At 41.6% G+C, this 24,181-nt stretch overlaps 1 protein-coding gene across 1 annotated transcript; it reads right to left on the bottom strand.

The window, feature by feature from the left end:
• Nucleotides 1–421: 421 nt before the first annotated feature.
• EIF2S2 (eukaryotic translation initiation factor 2 subunit beta) lies at nucleotides 422–24,181 on the bottom strand. Its single transcript, XM_065414224.1, has 9 exons — nucleotides 23,983–24,181; nucleotides 13,673–13,853; nucleotides 11,714–11,817; nucleotides 10,229–10,364; nucleotides 9,763–9,863; nucleotides 6,806–6,954; nucleotides 5,011–5,067; nucleotides 3,286–3,371; nucleotides 422–2,388 (listed from the first exon to the last, which is right to left on the bottom strand). Exons 1-9 carry the CDS (start codon nucleotides 23,995–23,997, stop codon nucleotides 2,213–2,215), a joined length of 1,005 nt encoding a protein of 334 aa, XP_065270296.1. The 5' UTR covers nucleotides 23,998–24,181; the 3' UTR covers nucleotides 422–2,212.

Here is a 24,181-nt window from a genome sequence, read left to right as displayed (position 1 = left end):
GGCAATGAAAGGAAAAAGCTACAACAGCTTAACCTCTCTGAATTTTCCTCAAAGACTGAACTGGTAATAGCACACAATAAAAGTATGCAAACAATTGACTGATATTGTAATTGACTGATAATTCAGTAGCAACATGGTATTTTAAATGCATCCATACTGGGGAATTGGAGGGGAAACGTGCTTGTTTAATGCATTACAATAGGTCACCAACTCAAGATGAAGCACATTCATTTTACTGGATTTCAAAGGAGTCTTTAAAGGTTTCATACCTATGACAAAGCAAGCTTGTTTTCAATGTAAATCAGTTTAAAGTCTACTTCAGTGCACCCCAACAGCTCTGTGCCTCCCCCACTCCCCAGCCTCACTTCCAATAGAAGAATGCCCCGTACTATTTGTTAAAGAAAACAAGACTACAATACTTATGTTACACAAGAGGCACTGATCCTGGTTTTATTCACTTAAAGACACATCCAACATTGGTTACAGCTCACTCTTCAAATTCAAAATGCTTTTAAGAAACGAGCTATAAAACCTTGACTTTAACTGCACTGTATTGTCAAGTAGTTTTCAAATAGCAAATAAAAATGGTTTACCAGCAAAACTGGATTGTATATTAGTATATATACAAATAAAGATTAAAAAACTCAGAACAGAAACCCTTCAATTTCAGTCTTAAAATGAATCAGTAACACGGTCATCCAGACTTCATTTACTAGGTGCATAAATACTATGGTTACATGCAGGGAAGCCATTCAACTCCCATCAAGCCATCAGCCTGCTGCCGAATTACTCCCTAGACTGGCACTACACTTCAATTTTAGAGGTTAGTTATTCAAATAGAAACCATGTTTTTTAGGTGACAGTACTATAATGGAAAGCATGCTTTCCTATTCCCAGCTAGTGTTTAAACAGTTTTAACTAGATTCCTAGGCAAGAAAACTGAAGTGAGCAGCATTTACTGCATGTACTAGACAGTTAGAGACGAGTGTACAGCTGTGTGTCGGACCTACACTAAGTTGAGTGGGGTTTTGTTTGTTTGTTTTTAAACCAGTTTCAGAATTCTCTTTTCTAAAAATACCTTCTGTTAGTGGAGAAAGGTGCATGTCTTACAATATACAGCTTTTGTATATTAAATCTGGAACCCAAAATACCTGCTAGTGTCAAATTTTAACTCGATACTATTTTTACATTTCCATTGTAATGGAGCTAGTTTGCAATAAAAAGTTACTGATACCCTTTTCATTTTTGCTTCATTTAACTTGATTAGTTATTTAAAGCGGTGCAAAGCACAGAGCTAAGTGAGAAGAGAGAGAGAGAGAGAAATTCATGTAGGAGAATCTGTAAATTTAGTAGTGACACTGTGAATGTTTACAACAGTTTACCAACTCACTAGGTGTACATTCAGTACCAACATGGCATCCAGGGCTGATCTTCTGAACTACGTACGGGTTACGTTCTCTCCTTAATAAACTGTACAGCTGCATTTAGCAGATAAAGTGTCCTTAATAGCTGTATGAACACAAACATTAAGGGAAGTTGACACTGAACAGCTTATCACTTCATAAGCCAGTTCTCATAGTAGCAAAGGATGAAAGGACAGGAGTAGTGAGGGAAAGTAACCAGGAATCCTTACATGTATTAAAAAAAGAACATGGGCATGACTATTATAGCCATTGGGCATCAGCCAGTATCTCTTTTGTATAACAACTAGTTTGTCTGTTCTAGCTCCCTAAAAAGGAGCTTGCTAAATGAAAAAAAGACACTCTGAAGTGTGTGCTTAAGTCTTATCCTGCTCTTTGGACATAATTCATTAACAGTCTGCATGTAGTCATAGTAAAATTGTGTTCATGGCAATTGTCAGGTACAACTTAAGAGAAAAACTGGAGGAAAAATTCAAATGAAAGACAGTCACTGTTATAATAACTTTAATTTATCTTGCATTTTACAGAAGTCTATGAATGGATTAAAAAGCACCTCCTTTCCCATCACGTTTCTCTGACAGTTGGTAAAATATATTCAATGAGCAAATGTATGTGAACAGCTTGAGGATCTGCATCTTGCAAGGATTTCACAGACCAACCAATCAAAAGCCAAATATCTTGGTATCTTTTACAATCTTGTTTTTAATACAATGGTAAATCCACTCCGATTGTAAACCTGTCCAGTCACATCTCCCCAGAACACTTGGCAAAATCCAGTGTCAATTAGCAAACTAGTTAGCTTTGGCACGGAGCTGTGCTCTCTTGCCTGTGACAGCCTGGAAACCAGTTTTGATGCTGGCAACGGAGCAGCGAGAATGGCAGGTCTCACACTGCAAGAAATATAATCTGGTGTCCTTCTGTAGAATCGTGTCTGGTGACCGACACGTATGACAGGTAACATACTCCTCTGGAGAAAAGAAATTAAGTTGTAATTGAAAGGTACCGCATTAAGACATCACTGGAAGAGGCATCAATTCACTAGTAAATGCTACTTCAATCTTTTTTTAAAACTTGACTACTATACCAACCTTTTGCAGTTAAGGAGTATCCCAGAAGTTAAAAGTGGTTAGAACATGGACTTCAAAAGCAGAGCCAAGCTACTGATTATTATCAGTTCCTGTGCTAACAAGGTGTATGTTTTGCCTGCCTTGAACGCTGACACCAATGCTATAAAAAGTGGATTCTAACCAAAATCTTTTACTAGCTGCAGATGCCTTCCCTGCTGAGGCAGCATTTCCAGATCTCAACACCTCTTGTTAGAAAAGCAGTGCTTTAAAAAGGCAGCTCTGCATAGAAAGGGATGACAACTATGGAGCTAGAGGAGATCTCCTGAAGCTTCCTTTGAACAGTAGTATACACATTTTACTGGTAAAGTAATTAATGTGTACAACATACATTAGTCAGAGATGACCATTACAGTACCCTCCATCAGCCCTTTGCCAAGGCAAGAAAGTAAAAAAGTCATTGAGACTGGCAGGAAGCAATGCTACAATATTCTCACTAGCTTTCTCGCCGTGTCTTCAAGTCCATGGATAGAGCCGAACTAATGCCTCCCTCCAGTCCACTTGTTTATTGCTATCAGGACCAAGTAATCTATAATTACTCCATTGTAACACCGTGAGAAAATCATGTATTCTTTAGTATCTCCAACTGTGTAGGATTATCCTGACCAGAACTGGGCTGATCTGATCTGTTTCTTTATACCAGTGACCCAGTTTAAAATAAAGACAGCCTTCTCGTGAATTTTCTAAAGACAACAGAGATGCTAGGAAGAGAAACTTGTAGAAGAGGGAATTGTACTTACTGATGTATCGTCTCAAAACATTTTCTATCTGTTTTTGTTGGAATCGTCCTTTGATTACAAGTTGGTTGTTACCATCTATTGAGCCACTAATTTAAAAGAAAAATGAATTCAGTAATGTGCAAATCAGAACATATCAAGTTGTAAAGAAGGGACAAGGAGATCTGAAACACGCAATAGGTCAATTGATGCACACTTGGGCACAAAGCTTCTTAATAAAAGCCATCTAATCAGCAAGATTTAATCTGTGCAAAAGAAACTGATGAAAAATTTCACTAATGGTCAGGGATTCGAAGTGCAATGTCATCTGAGCATAAATCCTCAATGCAATAATTATTGTGAATAAGACAGCTAATTGGCACACCACACGAATCCCGAAAATACTCAAGCTCTTCAATGGTATGGTGAACGTGGTACTTGTGCTGATCTGACAAACAGTCACTACAGCATGGTTCAGAGGAAGTTTGCAATAGATTGTTGTAATAGCAATAAGCAAACCATTTTTCTAGCCATGCTGATGCAAGCGAGAAAGAATGTTAGCAGTGATCTTACAAACCAAGTTTTAGAAGCTTTTCTGTAAGATTAGTTTGAGGTGAAGGGAGCTCAATACCTGAACTAATAGGCATTAAAAATTAGTCAGGCATTTTGTGACTAGGCTATTCAGTTCTCTGTATATTTGCAGATAATAGCACTTAAGTCTAGCCATGCTTGTCTTTTGTAGACAGCTAGCAACTACTGTGCAATCTGAAAACGGGTAAAACAACAAGTCCTGCAAAATCCATCCATAAAGTGTTCTTTTATACTGTGATAGATGGTCTATGAACGGCACTGTTAGTTACAACTTCTCCCTGACCTACCAGACCGACTTAACCACACACAGCATAGAGCAGCATTTCTCAAATGTGGCCACCAGGGGCTTTTCTCGTGGCCACAGCCTCCTGGGCAGTGATTGGGGGGGGGACGGGGCGGGCGCAAAGCCTGCCCCCCTCTGGAGAGACACAAGCTGGAGGAGCAGGCAGCCAGTGAGTTCCGCACCTTCCCGGGGACAGTGGGATCGGGCTTCAGCCCTCGGGTGGCAGGCTCCAGCAATCGGGCTTCGAGCTCCGTTCCCTGGCTGCATGGTGATGGGCTCTGGCCCCAAGTTCATAATTTGTCCCCAGGCTTGCCGGGGCTGAGTAAGTCTGTTGTGAAAAGGGATATCTGTATGTGTGTTAATATCACTTTTCACAGCACACTTAGTAGCTAGCAAGTCTAAAAAAAAGCAACAGAAACAATAAGAAAAATGACAGCAACGTTCAAAGCACCTTATTTGTGTTTCTATTCTGTTTAGGTCCAATAAAGAAGAGAGACAACTGCACACTATTTTTATTATTAAGTCTGTTAAAAAAAAACAACACAACACACCCTACATAGATAGATTACAGTGATCTGGACATGTACCTGTGCATATTTATTTGTTTTTCCTAATGTTAATTAAGTATTTTAGGAAAAATTGTCAGAGCAGCCACCAGCAAGAGTTGGTGGCCACACTCTTGAGGCCACCAAAAAATTTGATGTGAGAACTCCTGGCATAGAGGCTTCTGGAGGGAGAGGAGAGTTACCATGTGGCATCTCCACTCTCATCATTAGAGGGAAGAAAGCATGCCCAAATATGTACATCAGGTCTGCTAAACCAAAAAGGAGGGGGGAGGGGGAAGGTACTCAAAAGCGTAAGTACAAGTTACTTACCTTGTACCCAATTCAGCCAACAAAAATGCCAGGAGATGTTTTGGCTGACGATGCAATCTAAAAATAAAAGTAAAGTTATTTTTAACCTCCACCTTCCAGAAGAACTTGATATTTAAGAATCACAATTGATAAGAACTTCTCAGAATGGCAAGCCTATTAAAGGTGTAGGCACAAACAGGGCTTGGATTTTATCTCTGGAATAGCACTAAGAATTATAGACTAGTCAGCCTAACTTCAATACCTGGAAAGATACAGGAACAAATTATTAAACAATCAATTTATAAGCACCAAGAGGATAATAGAGTTATAGGGAATTGCCAGCATGGATTTGTCAAGAATGAATTATGCCAAACCAACCTAATTCCCCTTTTTGACAGGGTTACTGGCCTAGTGAATAGGAAACAGCAGAAGTGATATATCGTGATTTTAGTAAGGCTTTTGACACAGTCCCACATGACATTTTAACAAGCAAACTAGGGAAATGTGGCATAGATGAAGTTACTATAAGGTGAGTGCACAACTGGTTGGAAGTCTATTAAAAAAAAGTCACCACTGGTTTGCTGTAAAACTGGGAGAGCACATCTAGTGGTGTCCCACAGGGGTCAGTCCTGGGTCCTGTACTATTCAATAGTTTCATTAATGACCTGGATAATGGAGTAAAGAGTATGCTTATAGAATTTACCGATAACAGCTGGCAGAGGATACAAGCATTTTGGAGGACAGGGTTAGAATTAGGAATGTAAGAGTTTAACCTGTTAACCAATAGCCTTGATGCTTATTGGTTTTTGTTAATGGTTAAACTCCACCCAGCCGGAATCCTGGCACGCCCAAGCTGGGGGGACCCGGGGTGCACCATGATGCTGGGCAGCAGCATAGTCCCAGGCACGGGGGCAGCAGCGGAGCTCCGTGTAAAACATGGGGGGGCTGCAGCACCCCCCCCCCAAAGCTCCCCAGGGAAACCTTTAACTGTATAACCGACAGAATTTTAATCAGTTACATGGTTACTGTTTTAAACGTGATTAGAATTCAAAATGACCTGGACAAATTGGAGAATTGGTCTGAAATAAACAAAATGAAATTCAGTAAAGACAAATTCAAATACTAGACTTAGAAAGGAAAAGATCAAATGCACAATGACAAAATGGGGAATAACTAGCTAAGCAGTGGTACTCCTCACAAGGACCTGATGGGTTACAAATTGTGGATCACAAATCCAAAGAGTCAATGTCAAGCAGTTGCAAAAGAGGCTCTGAGGTGTATTAACAGAAGTGTTGTACAGTAGAACCTCAGCATTACAAACACCTCAGGAATGGAGGTTATTCGTAACTCTGAAAAGTTCATAAATCTGCTCAAAACATGACGGTTGTTTTTTCAAAAGTTTACAACTGAATATTGATGTAATACAGCTTTGAAACTTTACTATGCAGAATAAAAAATGCTGCTCCCCCCCCCCCCCCTTTTTTTTTTTTTTTAGTAATTTTCGTTTAACACAGTACTAGATTTGCTTTTTTTTTGGTCTCTGATGCTGATTGTGTACTTCCGGTTCCAAATGAGGTGGGTGGTTGACTAATCAGTTTGTAACTCTGGTGTTCGTAACTCTGAGGTTCTACTGTATATAAAACACAGAAGGTAACTGTCCCACTCTACTTGGCACAATTTTTAGTGATTAACAAATAGTTTAATATAGCTTTTTGCAAGTCCATGCAGTCAGACAATCACTAACTATGCACTACAGGAAGGCCACAGTATTTCCTGCCTTGTGCCCCCAAGAGATCTTAAAAGCTGCCAAACTTACAGTTTACAGATATCTGTAAAGTTGACAAATGACGTTTTCTTGGTTCCTACTCTTACAACCTGTGGAGGTTTCATGACGAATTTTCTTTTTTCTCCAGCTACCATGTCCGGATTCTTTTCCCGCATTATGTTAAATACTCGATTCAGCAACTGCAGGAACAGACATGTTTACATCAACATGCATTCCTTTAATAATTTATCCTGCCATCCACAAAACGTTTTATATTGCTGTATTTTATGTCTAGAGAGGTGTATAATTTTTCCACTACCATGGCACTAAGTGCTATAGCATTTAAGATCATATTTCTGCCAGACTGAACTTCTAACAATGTGCTTTTCCCCCAGCGTACTTTCAACTGCATGTTTAAACCACCACACACATCACTAAACTCATCCATTACAATTTTACATTCAACGCGCACTCTGTCCAAAACATGAGAACAGCCATGAGTACCATTAGGCCTCCCCAATATGCTAATCTCTTCATGGGTCATCTTGAGGAAGAATTTTTGGAGAAATGCACCACAAAACCAATGATAAACCTGAGATACTTCAATGATATTTGCATCCTCTGGACAAGTGACCTAAACTCCCTCCGATTTCCATCGCAACTTCAACAACCACCACCCATCCATTAAACTCTCTCTAGCACACTCCAACACTGGCATCAACTTCCTGGACACCAAGATCAGCTTCAACAATGGAAGCCAATAGACAATCCAGATCACCACACCTACCTTCACAGATCCAGTAACCACCCCCAGCACATGAAGAAATCTGTTCTCCACAGCCAGGCATTCAGATTACTTGTCTGGTGGAGTGTGATTACATCATGGAACAGGCTACCCAAATACCCAAAGAGAACCTGCTGCAATATGGAAATAAAAATCCCTCCATCCACACACCCCTAGTTGTCACCTACCATCCTACATTGGATCCCATACAGGGTATTAATAAACAGTTACAACCCATAATCAACCACATCCTGAAAGAAATCTTTCCTGACCTCCTCTTCTGGCCTTCAAATAATCCTCTCTCCCCTCCCACCCACCCCCCAACTTCTCCAAGCTCATCAGAAGCAAGCTCCCCCCAGACTAGGAGACACCAACTCAAAGCAGCACCAGAACCTGCCAGAACAACAGATGCAAAACCTGTAGCTATATCTCCACTGATAAGATGATCAACACTTCCCACAAACACACCTTTTAAGATCCATGGGTCCTACGCATCCCTACACAAAGCAATCACTCTCTGGCCTCTCAGTCCTCATCTTCACGATACCTTCAAAAGCCACGCCTGGAAGCTTAAATTCATAACGTTGATAGATACTAAAAATCATGGACTGAAGAAACACTGGATTTATGGATTATTATAACAATCTGTAACACCCCCCCCCAAAAGTTTTTCCCATCCCCCTATGACTGGAGAGGTGTTAACTGGCCACTTCTCCCTGAATGGTCCTTGGAAATGTGTGTTAACTACTTATACTCAAAACAATCTGTTCCACCTTGTATTTAGCTGTGACACTCAGGGTACATCTACACTACCCGCTGGATCAGCGGGTAGTGATCGATCTATCGGGGATCGATTTATCGCGTCTAGTGTAGATGCGATAAATTGATCCCCGAGTGCTCTGTCGTCGACTCCAGAACTCCACCACGGTGAGAGGCAGAAGCGGAGTTGACGGGGGAGCGGCGGCCGTCGATCCCGTGCCGTGAGGACGCGAAGTAAGTGATTCTAAGTCAATCTAAGATACGTCGACTTCAGCTATGCTATTCTCGTAGCTGAAGTTGCGTATCTTAGATCGATCCCGCCCCCCCAGTGTAGACCAGCCCTCAGAGTACATTTCCCAGACCTAAAGAAGAGCTCTGCATAAGCTCAAAAGCTTGTTTCTTTCATCAACAGAAGTTGGTCCAAAGACGGTATTACCTCACCCACCTTGTCTCTCTAATATCCTGGAACCAACATGGCCACAACATTGTATATAAAAAGCCCTCTGACACTTAGTTTCCCCAAAATGATGTATTTTCCACTATCACGGGAAACACATTTTTACTAATGGGCTCTTCATTCTAGCAAACAAAGGTATAACACAATCCAATAGCTGGAAGTTGAAAATAGACAAATTCAGACTGGAAATCTACAAATTTTAAGAGAGAGTAATTAACCACTGGAATAGTTTACCAAGAACATGATAGATTCGCCATCACTGACAATTTTTAAATCAAGATCAGATGTTTTTCTAGAAGATCTGCTCTAGGAATTATTTTGGGGAAATTCTATGGCCCGTGTTATACAGGAGGTCAGACTAGATGATCACAATGTTACCTTCTGGCTTTGGAATCTATGAATCCTGGTCTAAAATTTGCTCTTAGCATGCATAATACAAATTTGTTGAAATGACTATTGACCTTTCTTGAGGAAAACATTTACACTTTATAAATTAGTTAAATAAGCGCACGAGCTTTTTCACACGTGGGCACAAATCCCATAGTTTGATTACACAAATCCCTGTGTCTATGTGGACCCCTAATGAAGTCAGTGGTGCAGCACGGGGGTCTTCCCAGATGGATCTGATTGCAGGATCGGGTTCTTGTTTTGTATTTTTAAAGCAATTTTGTGTTTCTAATTATTTTTGTTAACATTTCCAGAAACCTTTGATCATATGTACTTAAGGATTAAGTTAGAAACAGAATACACCTCTACCCCGATATAACGCAACCCGATATAACACGAATTCGGATATAATGCGGTAAAGCAGCGCTCCGGGGGGGAAGAGGGGGGAGAGAAGAGAGCTGCGCACTCCGGTGGATCAAAGCAAGTTCGATATAACGTGGTAAAATTTTTTGGCTCCCGAGGACAGCGTTATATCGGGGTAGAGGTGTATGTGGATATTAAATTAATTAGCATTGGTGTAGCTGGATTTGGGAAATATTTGGAAAGCATTTTTAACTTTACCTCATCATACGTGTAGTCCCTTTCTGAACCGGCCCATGCAGGTCCAGTATGAAAGCTAAAAGAAATTCCATCATCTTTTTTGCTGTCTTCATCCTCCAGAGCTGTGGGAAAGGAAAGTTGTTTGAGATTCATGAAGCACAAGTTGTTAAAAAAGGTGGACTTCTTGGATAGACAGAGCTAATGCTATTTCTAGCAGCCTGTACAAGAAGATTCCCAAGAAATGTGTGTTGTGAGCCGAAGTTTTCCTCCACACATTGACGGATATGACCAGAATATAAACAAGGACCACATGGCTCCACCATTGAGATATTATTTAGCCTTATAATAGAAAATCCCAAAACAAGGAGATGCCATTTTAACTAAAAACCTGTGCCTATTTAGGCCATAAGAATACTTTATTTGCAAGATTACCCACTTTCAACAGCAGCACAAGCCAGGACTTAAACTCTTGGTAAGTTGGTTTTACCTTCATCCTTTTCCAATATTTCATCTTCATCTGGAAACTTCACATTCTTCTTCTTTTTCTTTTTGTTGCCAAGCATGATATCAAGATCATCTTCTGGTTCCACCGGCTCTTGCACATCACCTTCAATTTTTAAATCCTACAAAAAGAAGAAAAAATTCAGCCAGAACATATGAAAGTGACATCCAACATAGCACGCTGGAAGTGAGACAGAAAATCCTTAGCAGTTCTTAAATATGACAGATTTAAATTTGAAGGAGTGATCTAGATTATGCTAAAGGCAGATGACCGACATTCCCTTGCTAGTTATACTATTGAGATGGAATTTGGGGCCAGATTTTTAAATACACAACTTTGCATGCACAGCTGGGGTGCATCTTCTGGTGCACATGTGCAAATCAGTGTTTGTGGATATAAAAGTCTAGCCTTTATTTTTTTTTAAGAATAGGGTTTATTTTATTCCCTTGGATTGCTGAACAGTTTAGCTAACATGGGGTCATGTGACCAACTAGGGCCATTCCCTACTGCAGCCGATTAGTAGGTTTTGAACTACTGACCAGTACAGGGTCACATAACACCTTTGACTTATTAGAGGCTTCCAGCCACACTGACACACAACCACGGCAAGAGACCCCATGTGTCAGAGAAACTGAAGGCAAAGTTTTCCTCCAATCCTGCTCTTGCTACATGTAAAGAAGTTTTTGAACATGTAAAGAACACAGAATAACAGAGCTTAGATATGCTGTGAAGGTCAGAGGGGAAGTTTTTTCCCTTAGGGTAGAGGGCAGAAAAATGTGCATATTGTGTAGCACATATCCTTGCTCTGCTGCTCTTTAGGCTTATCTGCCATGCTTAAATGTGATATATTACCTGTCAGATTTATAAAAACAGGAGTCAAGAGTAAAAATACCACACAGTCTTCCTGGAGTCCCTGAAGTTACACCCAATGTTTAAAGAAATCATGAGGGCCAGAAACAAAGTTTTTACAGGAGAAACTGTTAGCTCTTCATTTGAAAAGTTGACCTTCAGTGAAACATAATGCATGTGGCTTCTGGCATTATCGACGTTACTTTTCTCAAATCAAAAACCAATGATGAAATTATAAACCTGAACATCAGATTGGGGTGTGTGTATACACACACACACACACACACACACACACTTACTTTACAGAATTACATTTCTAGAATGCTTACTAAACACTAACTTGCCTCTTACACCTTGCATAGAAAAGAACATTGTAAAAGAAGTATATCCAGCTAGTCCCAAGTGTACATAAAGGGAACATTTTATATAATTTAATAGTGATCCATCTGGCTAATTAAGATGACTGACTGCCAAGGAAATCCTGAACTGTCAATCTTAAAAGAATGGAAGAGTGAGATGCAGGCACAGGACAAGGACACAGATAGATGAGGAAAGGGGGAATTTTTAGTAAGCCCAACTGGGTTTAATTATACGAACTAGGTCACATCCTTATAAACTGACCTTTATACCCTCTTCTGCTTCATCTATATCAAACATCTTTTTTGTTTTCTTCTTCTTTTTCTTTTGGTTGAAGAAGTTTAAGTCATCCAGATCATCTGATGCATCTAAAAAACCAGAAAGTTGAAAAGACCAGGATTAGCAATCATGTTACCAGTTTAGAAACTAATGGTATGTCTACATTGCAATGCAAACCCATGTTTGAGCCCGGACTCAAGCCTAACCTCCCCCCACCCATTTCCCCCTCATCTGCACTGCAGTTGCACTAACTCAGGGCTTGGACCCATGGTTCCAGGACCCTGTAGAGCTGGAAGGTCTGAGCTTGAGTTTTGAGTTAAGCCAGGACCCAGAGTACAAGCCCTATTGTTTTGCTGTGTAGAAACAGCTGCACATGACTCAGGTCCCAGGAGTCAGCTGGAAGTATCCCACCATTTTATCGGACAACTTCCTTAGTCCTCTCCATGCCAACAGTCTGCAATCCACTCTTGAAAACGGAAACCACCCCCCCCCCCACCTTTGCCAATGTCAGCAGCTTAAGTCAGTGTTAACCCATTATCTTCTGATCTCCGATCTGCATGTGCACGATCAGAGAGCCTCCTGGATTTGTAATGAAGAGCAAACTGATCAAGCCGCTTCCTGGTAACATGCAGGGCAGGCAGTACATTTTTCCCTATAGTGCACCACAGTCCTAGGGCTTGAGCAGCCACATTTTGGGGGGTGGGGGGGGGGAAGAGAGAGAGAGAGAGAGAAAGGGGAGGGAGGTGTGTACTAGGGACTCTGGGATATGGTTACTTTGACTCAGGTCTGCACACTGCAGTGTGGATGCCAGAGCCCTAGGTTTGAGCACCTGTTAGAAAAGTCTTAACATAGGGTTAAAATAAAATGGGGATGTTCAAGCCCATGGTTCCCTAACATAGGTCAGTTGACTCAAGTCCCACTAACCCTGGGCTTAAATTGCAGTATAGACAAACCCTAAGTATTCTGGTTCAGATATGAATTCTCAAAAACATACCTCTGAAAGACTTAAAGGGACACCTACTCACTAGGATAAACTAGTCAGGTAAAAAAAAAAAAAGCTAGTTTAGTAGTTACAAGTGCTACATATGCCACAGAATACCCCTTGACAATTTTTGTGGCATACAATCATGTTTTCCTATTTATTTTAAATATTTTTTCATCTTCCCTGTTGCTGTTCCTCACACAAGGGGAAACTGACCACAGAAAGGAAAGTTTGTGCTTTTGATAGAGAAGCTTGATGTCACAAAAAATAATGTGGAAAAGAGATAAAATTGCCTTTTCAATCATCTTAGGTGTTACATGTAACAGGTTAATTTTACACACAAATGTGATTAAGTTAGTAATGTCCCTTCAGTTTACTTCATGTTATCAGGTCATCTCAATATGGCTAACTTCAGTTAAAGTGAGTCAAATACAACTGCAAGTTATTTCTTGCAAGATCTTGAAGAGTACAATATTGGATTAACTGGCTATTGTCATTGACCAAGACACCAAGAAAAACTTGTCTTGCAATGACTGAGTATTTCCCATCCTAATTTTTACTGTAACTCTGAAATTATTGCAACTGCTTTCTGGCTCTACATTAAATGGGCTCAGAATACAAAGAACTAGAACTATAATACAGCAGACCACAAGAATTTTGGCAGTTTTTAGAGCACCTCTCAATTTTGTTCATGACAAAGACTTCAGTTGCAGTGGAGAAAGCAGAGTTCTTGTAAATTAAGACACCATTTTGCTTACAGGAGTACAGCACACAAGCTCAAGAAGGAGAGAGAAAAAATTGCACTTTTACATATTTGTGTTACAGCAGTACCTAGAAGCCCAATCAGAACAAAGGCCTCATTGTGGTCAACTGTCTTCATGTACTTATACATAGCCCTTGCCCTGAGGACACACAGCTGGAAACTATGTTTTGAAACTGCCAAATGAAATGTTTCACTATACCTTTCTTCCTACTGTCCTCTTCATCAGCTTCTATATCTTTGTCCTCTGTTGGTTCTGGTTCCACTTCTTTTGTTTCTGACAACTGTGTCTCTTCTGCTTGTGTCTCTCCTCCTTCTTCATCCAGCATGAAGGGCTTCTTCTTTTTCTTCTTCTTCTTGCTCATAGTGGGATCAAAAATCATCTGTAAAAGTCAAGTGTTCATTAGCAACATTATTTACCATCATTTAATTTGTTACAGTAGCACCAGCAGACTTTATGCAGGTTACTCTGAAAGAGGCCATCATATAGCACTATTTACAGCTAACTCAGTAGTCCTTAGGCTTGGGTCCCAAGTAGGAGTTTGTCTATACTATAATTTATGGTTATGTTTTAACTTGAGTTAGCTGACAACTAGTCCAAGTTAACATGACTGCAAGTGCTTGTTTAGAAGCATGATGAATGTTTGTCCCAGGACAGATCTCTAAAGTAACCTTTTATTCAAGTGCTAAGGCTCTTTGGTTTTGTCCACACTTTGTGAAATTTTTCAAAAGTTTCCAGCCATTTTAACACCAGTTCACCAGGGTGGATTGAGTTACATCAGGATTTAAATCACCCATGTGGAAAGCCTCAATTTAAATAGATTTTAATAAACTTTTCCATTTGTACTTCAGTTATTTTCTACAGTAAGGTGAATTATTGGTTGATATAACCACTAAATATGTTGATTTATAACAAAATAAAGCATTTACACTAAATTTGGTACATCTTTTTGCTACCTAGCGACGAGGTACATGATGAGGGCTCCTGGAGTCAGAGACGGAGTCCCAGTGCCTGTGATGTCTCTGCAAGACTCTTGCACCCAGTAGCACAGCCTCTATATCTGCCACAGATCAAGCCCTTAATACGGCACATAACTTAGTGCCATATTTATAGAGCTTGACCTCAGAAGTTAGAATTAGGAGAACATCTCTCTTTACATAGAAAAGCAATGTTTAACTCAAAGTGTTTACTAGAGACTCACGGATTCAGCATACTTATTTTTTATTTAAATGTTTTGTGATTATAAGTAGTTTAGTCCTTAACATATTTTGTATTAAATTCAGATTTCATTTTAAACAGGTTTATTTTTAAAAAGAAAAGCTTATAATTTTAAACAAAATAAAAAAGCTGATTTAAATTAAAAAAACATCTATTTTTATCAACCCTGAGTTCAGCTGAACAGGTATTAGAGTTGGGAGCCATAGGGTACATCTACACTTAACTCCGGGTCCGACGGCAGGCAATCAATGTTCTGGGATCGATTTATCGCGTCTTGTCTAGACGCGATAAATCGATCCCGGATCGACCCCGGAAGTGCTCGCCGTCGACGCCGGTACTCCAGCTCAGCGAGAGGAGTACGCGGCATCGACGGGGGAGCCTGCCTGCCGCGTCTGGACCCGCGGTAAGTTCGGACTAAGGTACTTCAAATTCAGCTACGTTATTAACGTAGCTGAATTTGCGTACCTTAGTCCGAAGTGGGGGGGTAGTGTGGACCAGGCCTTAGGGTAGATTGGCCTCCAGCTGCATTTCCATTTAAGGGGGTTTTCCTTCACTGCAGTAAATCTACCTCTCTTAGAGTTGGTAGGTAGGACAACAGAAGAATTAATTTGTCAACCTACTGGTGTCTACATCGGGGCTTAGGTCAGCTTAACTATGTCTCTCAGGGGCATGAATTTTTCACATTCCTCAGCAATGTAGCTAGGCTGACCTCTGTTTTAGGTGTAAATCAGACCTCCGTCTGAGAAAGGTTACATTCATGAGGTGCTGAACCTGTGTCAGAGGCTAGAGAATTTTTTCAAAAAAAGTGTCCCTAGAGTAGACAAGGCCTAAATCGCTCACTCCTCAGTTACCTGTTATTTCTATTCTTCAGCTTCAATTATCGCAGCAGGGTTATTACTAAGAGTATGTCTACACTGTAATGTATGCCTAGGGTTAGTGGGACTTGACCAACTGACCTGTGTTAGGGAACCATGGGCTTGAGCGTCTCCATTGTATTTTAACACCGTGTTAAGACTGGTCTAACCCATGCTAGCACCTAGGGCTCAGGCATCCACGCTGCAATGCACAGACTTGAATTAAAGTAACCATATCCCAGAGTCCCAAGGACCCCATCCCCTTCCCTGAAAAGTGGCCGCTCTAGCTCATGGGTCCCTAACACAGGTCAGCTGGTCAAGTCCCACTAACCCCATGGTGCACTGTGGGGAAATTTTACTGCCTGCCCTGCACATTACCAGGAAGCAGTTCACTTTCCAAAAGGCTTGATCAGTTCACTCTCCACTACAAACCCAGGAGTCTCTCTCTGATATCATGCTTGCACATCATTGATCAGAAGAGACTGGGTTAACACTGACTTGAGCTGCTGCTGCTGGCAAAAGGGGATGGCTTCCATTTTCAATAGAGTGGATTGCAGATTGTTGGGATAGAGAGGACTAAAGGAAGTTGTCCCATGGAATTGTGGGATACTTCTTGGCTGACTCCTGGGACATGAGTTAAAAGCAGGGCTGTGTCTACACTGCAAAACAATAGGGCTTGTACCCTGGGTCTCAGCTTAACTTGAGCTCAGACCCTCCAGTCCTGCAGGGTCTGGGGCCCTGGGTTAGAGCAATTGCAGTGTAGATGCAAGGGGAGGGCTAGGTTTGAGCCCAGGCTCAAGCACAGGCTTACACTGCAATATGGGCATACCCTAAAAGGGACAACACTCTAAAGACAGGCTTGAGCTGGAATACCCCTGGCAAGGAGTGATACAGGCAAGGTCCCTCCACCAAAAATACTTGTCTCTGGCTCCTAACCCTTGGTACTTTGATTCTGCATCCCTGATAAACAGTTGTTCCACGTACAAAAAGATGATCTCAACCTAGAATATTTATATGACCTCAATTAATTAGTACTGGGGCCTCTGATGCTCTTTGGTGAATTTATCCTAACACCACCCTTGTGAGACAGTAAGGGATTATCATCCTCATTTTACAAATGGGGAACTGAGGCACAAAGAAACTACGTGGTTTGCTCAAGGTCACACAAGAAGTCTGGGGCTGAAGAGGAAACTAAATTCAGTCTCCCAAGTTCCAGACTAGTGCCCTCAATACTGAGCCATCCTTCCTCTCTAGCATCTGAGGAACATGAGTATTTGGTATAACCACACAGTTTGGTTTTTTAGAAAGTTTACATACTAGATGTTAAATTTCCATCATACCTTAATGTTTTGCCTCTCCATTTAATCCTGACATTATAGATAGGCTGTTTGGTCTGCCAGTCATTTTGTCGCACATGGGTATCTACCCTACTATTAAATGTGACAGCATCACATACAGGTTGAGGCCACTGACGCAACAACCCAGTAAGATAGAGTTCATTCACAGCCTTGCCCTAGTAAGTAGCACGGTCAGAACCACCAGCATATTATGTTAGTGAGTTTTGTTGCCTTGTAACTTAGTTATCCCAGCAGATCTACAAATTAAGATTTTTATACTTGTGTATTTAGCTACTAACCTCACTTATGTTATTCCAGTAAGATAAGGGTTATCCAATATTTCTTTTCATGGAACTACCTCGTCAAAATCTTATAATTCTCCACTGCTTGGTGACCACTTTTCCAAATCCCTCATTGCCTGGGTCTCAACACATTTAATTATGCAGGCAGTTCACAAAGCACTGTGCTAAGCTACTGAAGTGAGGAAGACTTCACATGTTGGCTATTATCTGAAGTATAGGCAACATACAGATACCGCATGTGCGCTGTAAGTACATGAGAGTGAGGACTGAAGTTCTCAAACTATGAGCTTTTTAAGTGTTTCTGTATAACTGGCTAATAAATTCTGTGCTTGAATGTCTGTTACAAGATGTTTGCACATTCCAAGCCTTTGTAAACTATACTCCTCCTCTAGTAATATTATTAGGCAATACACACTTGTGAATCATTCTCTCCGCCTTGAAGTGCACGATATATTTGAAAATGTAGAAAAACATCCAAAAATATTTAATAAATTTCAATTGGTATTCTATTGTTTGTTTTTCTACATTTTCAAATATATTGATTTTAAATATAACACAAAGTGTACAGTGCTCACTTTATATTATTATTTTATTACAAATATTTGCACTGTAAAAATGATAAACAAAAGATGTTTCGATTCACCTCATACAAGTACTGTAGTACAATCTCTTTATCATGAAAGTGTAACTTACAAATGTAGATTTTTTTTGTTACATAACTGCATTCAAAAACAAAATGTAAAACTTTAGTGCCTACAAGTCCACTCAGTCCTACTTCTTGTTCAGCCAACTGCTAAGACAAACAAGTTTGTTTACATTTAGAGCTGATAATGCTGACTGCTTCTTATTTACAATGTCACCTGAAAGTGAGAACAGACATTCGTATGGCACTTTTGTAGATGGCGTTGCAAGGTATTTATGTGCCATACATGCTAAACATTCATATGCCCCTTCATGCTTCGGCCACAATTCCAGAGGACATGCTTCCATGCTGATGACGCTTGTTAAAAAAAATAATGTGTTAATTAAATTTGGGACTGAACTCCTTGGGGGAGAATTGTATGTCTCCTGTTCTGTTTTACCTCCATTCTGCCATATATTTCATGTTATAGCAGTCTCGGATGATGACCCAGCACATGTTCGTTTTAAGAACACTTTCACAGCAGATCTGACAAAACGCAAAGAAGGTACCAATGTGAGATTTCTAAGGATAGATACAGCACTCGACCCAAGATTTAAGAATCTGAAGTGCCTTCCAAAATCTGAGAGGGATGAGGTGTGGAGAATGCTTTCAGATGTCTTAAAAGAGCAACACTCCGATGCGGAAACTACAGAACCCGAACCACCAAAAAAGAAAATCAACCTTCTGCTGGTGGCATCTGATTCAGATTATGAAAATGAACATGCGTCAGTCCACTCTGCTTTGGATCATTATCGAGCAGAACCCGTCATCAGCATGGATGCATATATTCAGGAACGGTGGTTGAAGCATGAAGGGACATATGAATCTTTAGCGCATCTGGCACGTAAATATCTTGCAATGCCGGCTACAACAGTGCCATGCGAATGCCTGTTCTCACTTTCAGGTGACATTGTAAACAAGACGTGAGCAGCATTATCTCCTGCAAATTGTAACCAAACTTGTTTGTTTGAGCGATTGGCTGAATGGACTTGTAGAAAGTTTTGCATTGTTTTATTTTTGAATGCAGTTATTTTTTGTACATAATTCTACATTTGTAAGTTCAACTTTCATTATAAAGAGATTGCACTACAGTACTTGAATTAGGTGAATTGAAATATACTATCTCTTGTTTTTTTACAGTGAAAATATTTGTAATAAAAAATAAATATAAAGTGAGCACTGCACACTTTGTATTCTGTGTTGTAATTGAAATCAATATACACCGCTACCTCGATATAATGCTACCCGATGTAACACGAATTCGGATATAATGCGGTAAAGCAGTGCTCCGGGGGGGCAGGGCTGCGCACTCCGGTGAATCAAAGCAAGTTCAATATAACGCGGTTTCACCTATAACGCAGTAAGATTTTTGGGCTCCCGAGGGCAGCGTTATATCGCGGCAGAGGTGTATTTGACAATGTAGAAAACATCCACAAATATTAAAATAAATGGTATTCTATTATTGTTTAATCGTGATTAATTTTTTTATTGCTTGACAGCCCTACTTATGACTAAATTTAATGAGGATATGTTGTAAGACACCAGAAGCAAACCCTTTGTAGCTTCTCAGACATAAATACAGGGCCAAACTCAGTCCTGTCCTATTGTTTGTTTTGCCTGGCCAGAAACCGCTTACATCTCCCCACCTGGAGATTCCTATAGTTTGGGAGATTCTGCAGCAGGCATCAAGCTGCTATGGGCAGCTCTTAGGACACCACTGCTTCAGCCAATTGTGCAGGCGGAGCATCATGGCAGGGAAAGTCATGCACAGCCAAGCACACCGCACTCTGGCTGCTTCCAGATGGGAAAGCATCCTTTGGGGGATATGTAAATGAAAGTTTGCTTACATCCTCCAGGATTTCTTTTAAGACACAGGTTTGTTTACGTGAATAAGGGGAAACCCAATCATGTACTATGACTTTTACTATCAAATACAAGTTAGGCTACAGAGTCACCCATTCAGAGACATTTCCCAAGTAACTAAGAGTTCTGTCAAACACTATATAAAAAGTCAGCTTATTGGATTTTGACCACTAATATCTTGTTTACACTAAAACTCCCCAGCTGTAATTCAGCAAGCTCCACCAGTGGTATCAACGGTGGAAAACGTACTGTGGATTTAGAGCATTTAGACATTTGTCACCATATCATGTAACATTATGCTAAGCTACAAAGTTTGCTTATGTAGATCCAACCTAAGAGGCTTAAATGGATTGCAATGGAGTTTGTCATTTCAAAAGGAGACAGCTGTATCGCCCTTTTGTAAAGCACCTGAATAGTAGAAATGGGTACAATAAAAACAAACATTATTGGGAAGACTCATGGCGTAATATACGTTTCTAATTCTGCTGGGAAGTGCCTCTGCTAAAGAGGCACCTGGGAAGTTCATGAGTCAAAATGGAATGAGAGAAAGGCAGAAAGCTTAAGATTTCTATCCAGAATAAAAACAATGCTAGATTTGTGGGCAGAAAAGGTGTGGTTGTAATCTGTAGGGAGATTTGACTATATAAACAAAATTCAGAAGTAGCCTGTATCATGTGTGGATATCTGAAAGTGGGGAAAAGATATCCCACATGCAGAAATACCCTAGCCCTATGCCTCAACAGTTACGTATCTGTTGTTGCATTTAAATTTAATCTATTACATGCATTAAAGGAGTGTAAAAACTAATTTAAGTGAAACCAGTGCAACTTTCTTGTTTAGACAATGCCTAAGCCAAGCATAGAGGGTGACAGTTATCTGTGCTGCCATCTTTCTTCCCAAGCAATATCCTCTGCACTTAAACTTCGTATTTAATACACATTTTAAAAAGGACCTCAATCTTTTCTCCCCCCCCATCCCCCGGGCTTCACTGCACTTTTTTTCTTTCATATTTTCACACACACTATTGTTCCTTCCTTCCAACGAAGGGCCTCTCAACACTGCAAGAGTGGGCTAGTACCCTATGATTTCATCACATGCTGGCTGCTTCAACTGGGGCATATTCCTGCTACTATACTTATCCCCTAGTTTCAGTTGAGTTCTCCCCTGTGAACAGCTCCAGTGCTTGCCTCTGCTGCTAGCTTTGTCAGTTTCAGTGCTCCCCACAGAATTCTGTATAGCACAAGTGTAAACAGACTAGCAACTTGGGAGTTTTCACTTTATTGAAGCTTGCAAAAGTTTTAAGCTATCATTACAGGCACTAAAACTGTCCTAGACTCAGGCAGACACTACACTGGTTTACACTCAAGTCACATCTACATAGACTCTAAGTTTCATGCAGATCTGTGTAACACTATGTCAATAATTTAATGACTTAATTTGCATATTTACAATGTTACATAAATAACTTTAAAATCATGTTGATGAAAGGTACAGGACTATTTGATCTCTGATGAAGGGAGTCACCTTCATCTACTGGGCAGCAGAAGGGCAAGTTTCATGCACACTACTTTGCTAGGGCTAACACGGACAGTTCATCTCCATCACGGATGCAATTCTGGCCTCTGTCAACCTGTCACTTAGTGCAAACCATGGTGGAAAATTTGTGATAGGTGAGGACCTCAATATGAAATGAGTATGAGGGTATCACATATACACTGGATGGGAACAATTTTCCATGCCTGAGCTGGGCTGGATTCAAACTGGTGACTGGCTCTACAACTCTTTGATAATGCTCTGAGTCATCCAGTCCCCAAATAAGAACTACTGACATACCTTCAAGAATGAAGCTTCCTTTCTTTGTCAGTGGATCACAACTATTTGTGAGACAGCAGTGGAATGTTTAGCATCAGGATTCCTGGGTCCTACTCCTAGCTCTGGGAGCAAACTGTGATCTAGTAGTTGGAGCTGTGGTTACAGCCAGGCTAGTTAAGCATATACATTTGGTACACTGATTCTAAAAGACAGAGTGGACAAGGCTTAGCTATGTCATATCGGAGACCTGGGTTCTATTCCCAGCTGTGCTTGAAGTTAACTAAGAGGGGCACCACAAGGTATCTTGTTTGTAAAATGAGGGAATGATAGTTGCCTATCTCCCAGACTAAGGGTGTGAGGCCCTGGTCAGTAACAAGGATTGTGAACCACACAGAAATATTAACAGCACTCAGTGGAAAAGGCAAGTTCAAAACTCATTGCCTCCTGGTTTCCAGCCCAGTGCATCTTCCCACAGGTCAAAACATGAGATTCCCCTGCTTCCCCCTCCCCAAACGATGCAAGCAGGTGTGACAGGGCTGCCAAATGAATGCATCATGGGGGGGGGGGGGGGTGTGACCACTTGTCAATTCTGCATCTGGAAGATTCTCTTTGGAGCCACAAGAGCTAGATAGTTACATTTTCAGAAACGATCGTTTAGGCTTTGCAAATGTGATGCTACTTGCTTATGAAAATGTCCTACATGCTATAGACAGCTGGAATTTTCAAGTCCTGATATTGATTACACATGGAAACAATGAAACTGACTAAACACATCAGCGTGCTGTTAAAGGCATAAAATACAAACTGAAAAAGTACATCTAACTTCCAGTTAGTGAGCTTAGGTCTTGCCTACACTTGGAATTAGCCCTATTTGAACCACTGGTGTAGCTCATGGTCTTCAATGGTCATTTGTCCCCTGCTTGCATCAGTTAGAAGCCAGTAAATTCTGGAGTATTTTGAGTGGGAAGCTAGCCTTGACCTGGAAACAGGGGTTTCATTGTGAGTGGTTCACCCTCCAATCAATTAACTGCTTAAAAAAAATGAAGATTAAGCTACAAAGAGAGACAAACTGAGTTGCACACATACATCCTCCTAGCAAGGATAGTCATACCGACATAAAGGTACCTTATATCAGCATAGTTTAGTCCCATACAGGAATGGGAATAAGCTAGATCAGGTAAACACATCTTTATACCATAATAACTGTGTCCACACAAGGAACTGAACTGGTGTAATTATATTGGTAAAAAACTCACACCCATATACAAAATAACTATGCTAGTACAAACACTGTGTGTAGACCAGGCCTAAATAGGTGTTCTTTAAGTATTAAAAGGAGGCAGATTAAGGTGCTACTGACTAGAGGAAAGCCCCCCTCTCCACTCCACTCACACCACTGCAACCCCTCTGCAAATAAAGGCTTCTTTCCCTCCCAGAAAAAAACCAGCAAAAGCACTACAAAAGAATTGAGTATTATTTCCTAGTTATTAATTGATGCAAGCAGGAGCAACACCACATTCTTCTAGGCTCTAGTTTTCATCAATCAACACTCAAGAACTGCTGTTGGTTTTTGGCAAGCGAAACCAACTTTGCTTGGACCACATCAAAACAAAGAAGCTATTCTCCTCCTCCCCCCCCGCCCCCCAGCTATAATCACTATTACTAGTGTTATAAAGCTCACCCACTGACAAACTGCTGGGGTGGGTGGGAAGCAGTACTTGGCACTAGAGAAAATATCCTTGTCAATCGCTGTAAGTTATTCAATGACCGGGTCATATCTCATCTACACAGACTAGTAGCCAGCCAGGGTCTGGAGTCCAGTTTTTAAAATTCCTCCTCCTCTCCCCCCCCCCCCCCTTGCTTTTTCTGGGAAAGGAGACCACTTGGTAGACAGAAACAACTCATTTTTCTTTAGCATCTCAGGGATCCAGAGAGAAAACCCTCCCTTCCCCGGAGGGGTACCCCCTCGTCCAGGCAGGCTTCCACACACACCCCTCCTGAGCAGGCCTGAAGCCTCCATTCCCAGCAGAAGCCCTAGCCCACCGTGCAGCGCCGAGGGCCGTCCGCACGGGAACACAAGCGCAGCCCCCGCCACAATCATCCTCCCACCGCCTAAGGAGGGTGACCTCCCCTCCTCACCCTCCCCCCAGCAGGGGAGGCCAAGCCCCCTCCGACCCGCGGAGCGGCCGGCACCACCCCGCCAGGCCCCGCTCCCCCGCACCCAGCAGGGGCCGACGGAAGAAATACAGGCCCCGCTCCGGCTCTCTCTCAACCCCGGGACAGGTCCCGCGCGGAGCAACCCGCGCCCGGCTCAGCCCCGGCCCCTCTCTGCTCCGGAGCAGGCCTCAGGCTCGGCTCGGCTCCCCCACATGGCGGTGGCGCAGGCCTCAGGCCCGGCTGCCCACATGGCGGCGGCGCAGGCCTCAGGCTGGGAGCCCCTCACCTCGTCTCCCGACATGGCTGAGGGCCGGGCTCGCACAGCGCGCGCTACGGAAACGGAGGAGGGTCAGTCGCCGAAGCCGGTCACTACGACGCCGCTCACGGAGCCAGTCCGTCGCCTCCCGAAGGTACTACAGCCACCGCCGCGCTCAGCTCAGCTCTCTTGCATCAGCGAGCGCACAGAGCGGCCGAGCCCCGGATGT

The sequence above is a fragment of the Emys orbicularis genome, chromosome 12 (genome assembly GCF_028017835.1).
Source record: "Emys orbicularis isolate rEmyOrb1 chromosome 12, rEmyOrb1.hap1, whole genome shotgun sequence".
NCBI classification, from domain to species: domain Eukaryota; kingdom Metazoa; phylum Chordata; order Testudines; family Emydidae; genus Emys; species Emys orbicularis.
This window is presented reverse-complemented; position numbering and strand designations above follow the sequence as displayed.

Coding starts and splice junctions, on each gene's coding strand:
- EIF2S2 (XM_065414224.1), bottom strand. Junction 9,864..10,228: donor AATATTGGAAAAGGATGAAG/GTAAAACCAACT, acceptor CCTTTCCCACAG/CTCTGGAGGATGAAGACAGC. Junction 6,955..9,762: donor GGGACTACACGTATGATGAG/GTAAAGTTAAAA, acceptor CTGTTCCTGCAG/TTGCTGAATCGAGTATTTAA.